Raw genomic sequence first — 11,670 nt, 5'->3', positions numbered from 1 at the left:
GCACCGGGACACTTATTTAGGCAGTTATTAAAACTGCAAGTATTTATAAAATACTCCTTAACCCTGTAACAACAAGTGTATCATATTTTAAATGTGTGTTTTTGAAAAAAAAAATTTTAGTGACAAACCTAAATAAATTGTACAATACACACAATTTTAAGTAATATATTGGGAAAAAAAAACAAACCATCCCTCCTCTGCACGTGTCCCAACCATCTAAGCCTTGTCTATGTAATTTTGTCTCCAGAGCTGTCCCTCTGACACAAAACCACCTGAGGGGCGGAAATTTCCTGTGAAAGCAGTTTGCTTTATGGTTTCAGCTGGATGTAAACAGCCTCCAGGGACAGTGAGTCATTTGCTGGAAGGTATTAACTAATGCCAGCATTCTGCCAAGCAAGTGAAAGCGGCAACTGAAATCCAATCTCTCCTTAAAAAAAACTTCACGTTCTATAAGAGGGCACCGGAAACAAAGCAATGAACAAAGATGCGTTCATCTGACAACCAAAAATGCTATATAATATACATATTTTCTATAGATATCATTAAAGGTGTGCTTTTCAGCGTAATTTGGAAGCAGTAAGCTTGAAAACCACTGACATGCACGACACAGCAGTCGGCCGTCTCTGATTGGTCGAAAAAATCTGTTTGGATCACGTGATATTGCCGGACGTAGACGTGAGTGGCGGTCCAACTGCTGCACCATCATCACCATCTTTATCCATCCTTTGTGCTGTATTCTCGTCTTATTCGGCCTCATTTACTTACATGTTAATCGTCACACCGTTGAGTTTCTACTGTTGTGAACGCACAGAGAAGGTAAAAGCTAGCCTCGTGTGCTATTAGCCTAACGGTCGCATCCTCTCCTCTCCATCCGATCATCGCTGCTTTGCTGTCGCTATGGGCTGCTCTTTGCTCCCTCTTTTCGTCGCTGTGTTGGCAGCCCGGTTTGTTGTCGCAGACCCGGAGGAACACGGTCCTGTCGACGGAGCTCCGCCTTCAAAGATAGGCAAGAAAAGCAGTTATTAAACCATCCTAGTTAGCTGTTTAGTTCAGCTAATGTTAGCCTCTCAGTCAGTCTGAGGGCTGATGAATAAGCAGCATCCATCAGGGGTCTCTGATACTGAAGATAAAGGCAAACACTAACCTAGCCTGAACATTGTGTCTCACGTGATTAAGAAAGCTTTAATTATAGACACGAATTATCTGTTAATTTGCTTTTTGAAGCAACCTTTATTCAAATAAACAGGAAGTAAAGCTTCAGCTGTCATCACCAGCCAGGAGGCCCAAAAAACCTAAAGATATGACGGAAAATATAAAAGCACAAAAGAGGAAATACAGCAAATCTTACACTTGAAAAAACAAAATAATAATGTGTTTGTTTGTTTGTTTTTTAAGTTAAACATCAAAGTAATAAATTTCTTTTAAATTCCTTTTTCCCTTTACATACAGTTGCAGTCAGAAGTTTTTCATACTGTCATCATAAGCATGAATGTCATGGTATTTTGGGTCTTTTTATGTTTTTGTTTTGGCGGTTTCTTTCTCAAGGTGAGTTTATTGGCAGAATTGGTTGGTTTCCTGGCACAGACCCAGATTTTAAGCATAGTCCACAAAGTGTCAACAGGGTTGAGGTCAGGGCTTTGAGAAAACCATCCCAGAAGCTTAATGTTAGTCTGATTTAGCCTTTTCAAAACAGTTTCGATGTGTGTTTGGGGTCATTGTTCTGTTGGAACACCTGTGTCCAAAGGTTGAAGAATTAGTCCTTCTTCATTATTCCCCCCAATGTACCAGTACCACTGGTAACAGCCCCAGGCAAAGTATTGATACATCTGAATAATATTTACAATTACATTTGTCTGATAATCCTGGAATCTGCAGTTGTATACAAATGGCTACAAGGGAGCTTCCCAATCGTGATCACTAATGAGAAGTTTGTAGGCCTTGGCCTTGTCAAACTAAACAACATTGTAGAGCCTTCAGCGCCACTTATAAAAGATTTAACTGAGTGTATATATATTTGAATCTGTGTTTAATTTGAACCCTATGTGGATTAAAGAAAATCCAAAACTTGTGCACCCAATTATTGTTTTTTAAAGTCATATGTAAAGATGTATGCTGTACAGTCATTTCACCCTGAAAAAAAGAACAGTTCAAAGAAATCATTAAAAGGCCAGAATTACAATGACCTTCATCCCCACGATGAGTGGAAGTGCTGTAACAAGAGATCATTTGAGATTAAACAGTATGCCCTATCAATGTGCCCTATTCATCATCTCTATACTTCAAGATAACCCAAAAACTCAAGAAAAGCATAATTTATTGTCCTCATCCTCAGTCCACCTATAGATGAATAGTAAATACTGATGAAACTGTTATTACCCTTATAGAGAGGCCAACAACACCAGCAAACAGCAAATTCACACTGTAATATAGATCTCCGTAAGATTTAAGGCACATTTCATCACCCAACCTCACTCTGTGTCTCTTGCTCTCCAGCTGTGGTTGGGGCAGGGATAGGAGGCAGCGCCACTGCCCACTTCCTGCGGCAGCACTTTGGCCCAGAGGTCCAGGTGGACGTGTTTGAGAAGGGAGAGGTGGGAGGCCGTCTCGCCACCGTAACCGTCAATCACAACGACTATGAGTCTGGAGGCTCCATTATTCACTCACTCAACCTCCACATGCAGGAGTTTGTCAAGCAGCTGGGTGAGTTTATGGACAAAGACATTAATTAGTCACAGCAGAGGTCAGATTTAAAAAATTTTCTTTGCTTTTTCAAACCAGGGGAGGGATTCTTGCGTTTTTTTAAATATTCCCCAGCAAAAGCGATCACTTTACAAGAGGAAAGTTAGAAACCTGACACTATGTTGGTCCTCCGTGTCGTCCTGTGTTTGCCCAAACAAGGTTTGAAGTATCGTCGCAACGTGGCCGGAAAGATGGCGGTATTTAACGGCGAAGAGGTGATTCTGGAGGAGACGGACTGGTACCTGCTCGACCTGTTCCGGCTGTGGTGGCGCTACGGTATTAGCTTCATACGTCTGCAGATGTGGGTGGAGGAGATTATGGAGAAGTTTATGAGGTGAGTCATAAATTTTAGTGACTTGATTTTATTATTTTGTCTCTTTAGCTTCTTTGCATGTTGGACACTTGATGGGATGTGGCAGGGGTGCCGCTACAAACTGCACTGTCAGGGTATCATAACTTTGTTGTGGGTGTCTCTGCAAGTGGAAGCAAAGCTTTGTTTATTTCTTAATGCTCATTTTTTCTCCTGCCTTTTTCTGGTGGCAGTATTGTTAGTTGATTAGTGGTAATGACAGGAATGCTCCAAAATTGGCACTGCAGATCCAGCTGAGTCATTCATGCCTTGAGTGCTTTTCTTCCTAAAATTGTTTTTTCTATCTCAAAGATAAGGTCTTGCCCTTAAAATGTGCACAGCATTCCCTTCTGGTGTTGCAGTCAGTGGGGGAAGCCTGTTTTTGAGCTATTTATTGCTCTCTGCGCCTTAGGCATCTGCAGCCATAATAACTGCAAAACCTTGACTCATTGTGTGCCTTTCCGAGCATGAGGTCTGCGTAAATATAGATAGCCATCTGCCTGGGATTTGCCAGTGAGAAAGGACTACTGACATGAAACTTGTCTCTATCCTCCAGCAACACAAATATACAGTGTAGAATTGCATGAGTGTATTTCAGATATCATGTCAAATCTTTTGCTTACATTTATATTTCCTCTGCTCAGTTTTGCCTTGAAAGATGAACCAGAAACAGAATTTTGCTTTTTCCTTCCTCCACCACCAACATCTATTTCCTCCCTCAGGAAGTGATTTTTAACTCTTCATCACTTTTTTCTTTCTTTTCTTCTCTCTAAGTTGACAACCACAAGCCTCTATATCTTTCTCTCCGTCTCTGATTTGTTGCCAATAGATTATTGCTGACTGAATAACTTTGAGCAGGAAACGAAACCAAAAAACAAAACAAAACATCTCCATATTGCTCTGTCTACTGATTTAGTCGTTAACTGTTATAATTTGTGTGTCTGTGCATGTGAAATATAGGATCTACAAATACCAGGCCCACGGCTACGCCTTTAGCTCCGTAGAGGAACTGCTGGACTCTCTCGGGGGCAGCGGCTTCATCAACATGACCCGGAGGCCACTGTCCGATTCGCTGCTGGAGCTGGGTGTGTCCCAACGCTTCATTGATGAGGTTATCGCACCCGTGATGAGGATCAACTACGGACAGAATGTCAGCATCCCAGCCTTTGTAGGTCAGCTAAGTGGGAAGATGCAAGCAGCAGTGGAGGAAGAAGTGAAGGGGTGATGAGTAGTGAAGTAAGAGGGCAACAGCTGTGAAGGTGCATTCGGGGACAGTTATGACCTGAACGTCTTCCTTTCCGATTTGGCTCAGGAGAAAGGAAAGGACGAGAGAGGAAAAGAGATGCAGGGTTGAGAGTAGAAGAGGAAGGCAAGGTGAGAGGGGAGCGGGGTGGTCTGTGGGAGTGAGAGAACAGGAAAGCGTGTGGGCAGCTGATAATTGGTTTAAAGCACTTGGCACTGTCTGTTCAGCGCGCGTGTGCTTGTGTGTGTTTCAGGAGCTGTGTCTTTAGCTGGTGCCCAGAACAACCTGTGGGCGGTGGAAGGAGGCAACAAGCTGGTGTGTTCAGGCCTGCTGAAAATGGCCAGTGCTAACCTGCTGGAGGCACAGGTCAACTCCATCTCTCCCATCCACTCAGGTAACGCCATCCTGATGTGTCCTGTTTTTTAAGGGGTTTTTTCAGCTGTGACAGCTTTACTGGTATTGATTATTCTTTGTGAGTCTGTGTGTCCTTTGTATATTATAATCCACCTGTTGTGTTGAAGAGAGAGCTGAACATAAAAGCAAACATGAAAGAAAGAATGAGATGGTTTGTCATCCACAGAGCTTTTTTTGTAATACAGGAGAGGGACTCCAGTACCAGCTGAGCTTCACCACGGCAACAGGGACGGCATCAGAGCTGTATGACATTGTAGTGTTGGCGACGCCTCTACAGGCTAGCGTCGGGTCTGGAGTCCAGTTTCAAGGTTTCACGCCTCCGTTTGATGAGCTGCCTGGCAGCTATCACAGCACTGTAGCAACCATCGTCCATGGTTACCTCAACACTTCCTTCTTTGGGTTCCCGGACCCCCGTCTGTTCCCTTTCGCCAGCGTCTTGACGACCGACACACCTGATCTGTTCTTTAACAGCGTGGCTAGTGTTTGTCCCGTCAACATCTCAGCAGGGTTCCGGCGTAAGCAGCCGCAGGAGGCTGGAGTCTACAAGGTGTTCTCCCCACAGCTGCTGGAAAAGTCTCAGCTCAAAACGCTATTCAGGTCAGCCATGTTCTTCCCAGAAGTTGATCCCATAGTCATGCCTGGGCAATTCTGTATTTGTTTGGTCCAAAGTAAAGCCTGACGGATATGAGATTTTTAAAACCAATCTGTAAGAATCCAATATATTGGTCGATTATGTTCCCTAACGTTTCTTAAGTGTAGTTATGTAAGAGTCAGTTCAGTTTAAAAATAAACTTGATTTGTGGTTACAGCAAGTCGTGGATGACTCCACGTTTACTTGTTTAGGCTCTGACTGGTTCAGCTGTTGTTTGTGCTTTTATTACATGTTTGAAGGGTATTTCTACCATCTCGTCCTATTGAATTTGTAATGTATCGGCTGTGATAAATGCCAGCACTGATATCGGTAAATATCAGTCAAGCTCTAATGTAAGTTTTTAAATTTACTATTGTATAAAACAGAGAAAACCAGCAAATATTCCTATTCAGGTAGTGAAATTTAGGTATTTATGTTTAGGGGAGAACATTTTTTGTTATCAGAATCTTCTAAATACATTATAGTTGTTGTTTTTTTTATTTAAAAAAGTTATTTAGTGATCTTACCACCCACATAGATCATTGGCTGCTTTACTCTATCATACTGTTCTCTTCAATTTTAGGTCGTACTACTCAGTGCAGGTGACGGAGTGGCAGGCCTACCCTCGCTACAGCAGCAGCCAGCGACTGCCACCTGTGGAGCTGCACCCCAATCTCTACTACCTCAATGGGATTGAGTGGGCTGGTAGCGCCATGGAGATGAGCTCAGTGGCTGCCAAAAACATCGCCCTGCTAGCCTACCACCGCTGGAATAGACAGACAGACATGGTGGACCAGAGAGATCTGGTGCACAGGATCAAAACCGAACTATAACAAACGAATGCTAAGACCCAGATGAGTAATGTGATGTATGTCTGAGTGTATGGACTCACCCATCCAAATTATAAACTTTTTGTGATTTTGACCAGTGGCAAGAGAATTTAGATGTCCATTTATATAATATAACCTTTCGTGAATGCATCGAATTTATTCAGTCAGTACAGTAAGTTGAACATAACCCTGCTGCCTCCTAACTAAACGTAAACATCAAAAACCATAAGTCATTATATTGGCACCATTATAGACTCTGGTCCTGCTCTGCTACTCAAAAGGCCTGTTTCACTTCACTGATTCTCTGTGCCACATAAAAGAGACATGTTGCACTTTTGTTTGTGGATTTATTGCCGATGCTAATTGGCAGTTTCCATCCAAAAATGATGCCGCAAGGACCTTTCCTTTGCCAAGAAATAAGAAAACCAAGCAAATATGGAGAACACCAGCTGGCGTACTGTATACTGTACGGACTGTTAGGAGGTGGTAGTGCTGTTAATGAACACCATTGAATATAAATACCAGTTTATGGTTTTGGTACTGCTCTTCTTAAACAAATGTTTCTGTTTCCAAGCCAAGAAAGCGTTTAGAACAATAAGCTGTTGTACAGTATGTTACTGATTTAACTTTGTCATCTAATCAAAACCACAGCACTGCTGCTGCTACTCTCTGTAAATGTAGGGACTGTTAATGGACTGGTTGTTGCCACCAATGAGATCTCATTAAAGTAATCTCAGTAGGATTTCTGTAAATTAATAATTATTCACCAACCCATGGTAGTGGCCACTGGTGCAGTGCTCTATTGTCCCTTTCATCATTATCTCCCCTTCCTGCTGCTTTTGTTGCATAATCCAGCAGAATTTTTATTTTTTTCTTCAGGGAAATGAGCCAGCCGGCTTTCACAGTGGACTGAATAAAAGCAGAGGACAGATCCGTGCTGCTGCTGCTGCTGCTGCTGACCACAAATGTTTCCATTTCCTCGCAAGCATTAAAAGCCTCAGTGGGAAAAAAGCTTTTCTGCTGAGGACTTTAATCATGTAAAGCACACACATGAAAATTTTGGGTTTCACTTTCAGAATGGGGAAAAGGTTTTTACGAAGACACAATGAGAAATCACTGACAGCTGATTATCTTCATGTGACTGAGTAGTCTTGTTTTCTGAATTTCTAATTTATCTGCACTGGATTTGGGCTGAAGTGGATTTCTAGAAAACCTTGTGACTCCAAAGGGCTTCAGTTGATGGATAATGTGATTTCTGTTGTGTGTTGAAAAGTGGCTGATGACACTGATTTAAAACACTGTGATGGCCTCAGAATCAATGTGGTGGAAACTGTGTATTTTTAGCCTTTTTTTTTTTTATTTCAAATTTCAAAAATTGCTTCTTTAGGCAGAACAGTACAATTTGTAGCCCCAGTGCTTGTATGTAAATCTTCTAGCGAATACACATCTCAATACTGTTCAGACTACTTGTCTGTGTCAGCTGTAAAGTTCTGATCATGAAAACATGATCAAATTAAAGACGAATGGGGTCTGAAATTGGAATTATCTGGCAAACTCCTGTATTTATGGTCTAAATGTTCCCGTCCCAATTTGTGCACTCTGAATAGTACAGTAGTACTTAAATGACGGGGGGTGGGGTTCCTCTACAAGTAAAAATTAGTATAGTCATAAAGATGTAATAAAGCTGTACTGTAAGAACAGAGTGAAAGTAGTAATAAATTGCCCCTTGGTATTACTCATTATACTGTCAGGTCCATAAGTATTTGTATAATGACACAATATTTGCATTTTTGTCTTTGCATAGCACCACAGTGCTGATTTTCATCTTTAGTTGAGTGAGTTTATCAAACGTGTTGCATTAACTGTTTGGAAATTACAGCAATTTTTATACAGAGTTCCCCAGAGGCTCAAAAGTAATTGGACAAACATAATTTTAAATACCAGAATTGTTTTAAATACTTTGATGAAAATCGTTTGCAGTCCAATCCTCTGAAGTCCAGAACCCATGGACATGACCAGATGCTGTGTTTCCTTCTTTTAGATACTCTGTCAGGCCTTTACTGCAGCCGCCTTCAGCTGCTACTTGTTTTTGTGTCTGTGGCTTCAGGTTTGTCTTCAGTAAATGAAAAGCATTCTTTAATAGAGGTCAGATGTTGTAAAGATTTTTTTATTAACCATTGGAGATTATTCTGTCATAATGCACTTTAGTTGTTTTCTGTGATCTTTCAGGCCTTTTGATGTTTCCGAGTTGGTCAGTGCATTCCTTCTTTTTCGCAATGTACCAGATTGTTTATTTAGCCACTCCTAAAGTTTTTCCCGTCTCTCTGTATGTTTATTTTGGTTTTCAGCCTAATGATGTCCACCCCCACAGGCATCAAGTATTTCTTCTTACCTGATATAGAGTTCCAGTGAAGAGCTATCAAATCAAAGGTCAGCTCCAGATCTTTAATCTGGCCATCAATGTGCTTGTCGCATTATTGTCCAATTAATTTTGAGCCTCGGAAAATGAAGGACTGAATAAAAATGTCTGCAGTTCCTAATCAGTTAACGAAATGCTTGTTATTGTCCAAATACTTAACTAACTGTACATGACCTTATTGGTTTGTATACAGCATGTTATTCTTGTAGCTGGCTGGTAAGGCAATTTTACCTACTTGACATCCAGCTGGGGAGTTCAGTCCAGTGATTCCTGTCCTTGGGATCAAGTCTTCCATATGAGAGATCTAAGGGGCTATTGAGGGGGCTTGACCACCTAAAGACTTGATAACAATAATGAGCTGAGGGCTATTTCTGTGCTAGAGGTCAGATGCCTTAATTCATTCGGAACCAACAAGTTAATGTTTAACAAAGTGTTTAATTTCACAAAATGTCATACACTGATTGTAAAATATTGTACTTGCCTAAATGTATTTCTTTTTGAAATGTAAAAATGAAGTGGCATTAATCATAATAATGCATTTTAGAGTAATTCGCATTTTTCTCTGACTGTTAATAGAATAAAAGTTATTCTATTGTAGTGAGCTATTGTTCATTTTGGCTTTCAAACAAGGACACTAAGAAGTCTACTTCAGTGCTGACTATGTGTCAGCAGACAGGGTTTCATTTCTTCTCTCTTAATAATTACACATAAGAAAATTGATTTGTTCAATAATGCAAAGTCCTGAAAAACAAGCCTCCTGGTGTCCAGTGAAGTTTTAATTCTGTGCTCCAGTTGGCATATAATCTAAATCACTCTGACAGGGTAAGTACTTATTCCACAATGAATTATTCGTTTTGTTTTTCCTGTCACTGCGTCTGTACCTGGAGAATTTACCTTATCTCCAGGAAGATTACCCAAGGTCCTTTGGTCGTTCTCTGGATCACAGAATTTCTGATGTAGATCAGATCAGATGGTTACTGAAGATAAAGACATTAAAAACACATTTTAATCATCTACTGAAAGAAATGCAATTAAATATATATACTGTATTTTCCAGGTTATTACATGTAAACGGATGATGGTGCTGCTGTAGGAAACTTAAGGCAATAAAAGCCATCTCCAGGCTTCCAGCAATGTAATGTAACATATAATGGGCTCTGTAGCTTCTCCTGCTTGGCTTCCTAGCAGCAGGAAAACAATCACACTGCTGAAAATAGAACGCAAGTCTCCCAAGGCTCAACCACTTATGCACTTTTTCGTCATTCAATCAACCGGGTTGATGGGCACATAGCCAACTAGGTCAAACTCTTATAATTAAATATTTATGTGACCATTACCCTGTTTTACAAAGGCTTGATGAGTTATGACCATAGTCATAAATCATCAAGCCTGTCATCATGCACCTTTATATACTTCATAACTCATAATGAATTGACTGAAGATGTTTTCTTCAGATGCAAGGTTCCCCTTGATTTTAAATACTTGGGACATTACATCATTAGTAATGAAAACTGAACAATAAAATATCTCTCCAGTCGTTTTTATAATGCTTTCAGGTTGTTTACACCAGCAGGCCAGACCAGGAAATCTTTTTTTTCCCCAATCTTCTATCTAATTTTGGTGAGCCCATTCCTCAGTTGCTGTAGCCTCAGTTTCCTGTTCTTAGCTGACAGGAGTGGCACATGGTTTGGCTTTCTGCTTCAAGGTTTCAAGTGTTATGCACTCACCAATGCTTTTCTGTGTGTTTTTGGTTGGAAAAAGAGGTTATTTGAGTTACTGTTGCCTTCCTATCAGCTTGAGGCAGTCTGGTCATTCTCTTCTGACATCAACAAGGCATTTTTACTCAGAAAATTGCTCCTCGCTGGATATTTTCTCCTTTTCAGACCATTCTCTGTAAACATTCTCATCACAAACACTCAGACCAGCCCATGTGACACCAACAAACATCCAACATTCATGCTGATATCGCCTTTCTTCCCCCTTCTGATGCTCGGTTCAAACTTCAGCAGGTTGTCTTGAGTATCTGTATATGCCTAAATGCACTGGGTTGCTGCCATGTTATTGGTTGATTAGATATTTGTAATAACGAGCAGATAAGCAGGTGTGCCTAATAAAGTAGTTGATGAGTGTATGTATCATACAGAGACAAGCCAAATGGTTTATCTTTATCTGAAATACATCTACTGATTATAGCATTTTTTTTAGAGAATTATAAATTGCTATTAGACATATTTTAGATGTGGGGTAAGTGGTTAAGAAATTGGACTGATGGATTTACAACTACATGCTTATAAATGCTGAAAAACTAGTTGATGCATTAATTACTTCTAGGGTGGACTGCTGCAATTCATTATTATCAGGATTTCCTAAAAACTCCCTGAAAAGCCTTCAGTTGATCCAAAATACTGCAGCAAGAGTACTAACAGGGACTAAAAAGAGAATCCAGAATTGAATTCAAAATCCTGCCCCTTACATACAAGGTCTTGAATAATCAGGTAGTACCTTATCACCCTGTTACAGCACTTTGCTCCCAGACCGCCAATTTATTTGTACTTAAAAGAAGAATGGGGGGCAGAGCCTTCAGCTTTCAGGCCTCTCTTCTCTGTAACCAGCTTTGAATTTGGATTTGGGAGACAGACACCCTCTCTACTTTTAAGATTAGGCCTAAAACTTTCCTTTTTCCTAAAGCATATGGTTAGGGCTGGATTAGGTGGCCCTGAATCTTCCCTTAGTTACGCTGTAATAGGTGTAGGCTGCTGGGGGATTTCCATGATGTACACTGGCTCTCATCTACAACATGTCTTTGTCCTGTCTTCCTCCCCTCACCCCTACCACTTGTGGTAGATGATCAGTATGTAGTACTATGCAGTATGATCCTTTTCTAGGCTGGCGGAACGATAACTCATAACCAAAAAAGTGTGCTAAATAAAGGGATTTAATTGATAACAGTGCAGACACAAGTTGCTCTGAGGATGCAGTGAATTCCTGTGAAATCTAATTTCAGCAGAGGCTCAGAAATTCCACAGAACTCTCTCTTTCTCTCTC

General features: G+C 40.7%; 1 protein-coding gene across 2 annotated transcripts; it reads left to right on the top strand.

The window, feature by feature from the left end:
- Nucleotides 1-6: 6 nt before the first annotated feature.
- On the top strand, nt 7-9,226 carry LOC102289598 (prenylcysteine oxidase-like). Of its 2 annotated transcripts, XM_005926333.3 has the most exons (9): nt 7-1,006; nt 2,494-2,700; nt 2,899-3,073; nt 4,049-4,309; nt 4,401-4,462; nt 4,585-4,725; nt 4,931-5,342; nt 5,960-6,244; nt 7,086-9,226. In XM_005926333.3, the coding sequence occupies exons 1-8, from the start codon at nt 898-900 to the stop codon at nt 6,207-6,209; spliced, it is 1,617 nt and encodes a 538-aa protein (XP_005926395.1). In that variant the 5' UTR covers nt 7-897; the 3' UTR covers nt 6,210-6,244; nt 7,086-9,226. The 2 variants fall into 2 exon arrangements, with proteins under 2 accessions (XP_005926395.1, XP_005926396.1); XM_005926334.3 differs by lacking the exon at nt 4,401-4,462 and having other exon boundaries at nt 4,049-4,260; nt 5,960-9,226.
- The last annotated feature ends 2,444 nt before the right edge of the window (nt 9,227-11,670 follow it).

Source organism: Haplochromis burtoni, unplaced genomic scaffold, assembly GCF_018398535.1.
Source record: "Haplochromis burtoni strain Fernald_Lab_line unplaced genomic scaffold, NCSU_Asbu1 Contig_83, whole genome shotgun sequence".
Lineage (NCBI taxonomy): Eukaryota > Metazoa > Chordata > Actinopteri > Cichliformes > Cichlidae > Haplochromis > Haplochromis burtoni.
Note: the sequence above shows the minus strand (reverse complement) of the source record. Positions and strands in the feature narration are given on the sequence as shown.

Excerpts from the sequence above, each read along its gene's own strand:
- LOC102289598 (XM_005926333.3), top strand. The coding sequence starts at position 898 with ATGGGCTGCTCTTTGCTCCCTCTTTTCGTCGCTGTGTTGGCAGCCCGG. Across the intron at positions 1,007-2,493 it reads AGCTCCGCCTTCAAAGATAG|CTGTGGTTGGGGCAGGGATA; the intron begins GCAAGAAAAGCA and ends CTTGCTCTCCAG. Across the intron at positions 4,310-4,400 it reads GTGGAGGAAGAAGTGAAGGG|GAGAAAGGAAAGGACGAGAG; the intron begins GTGATGAGTAGT and ends GATTTGGCTCAG.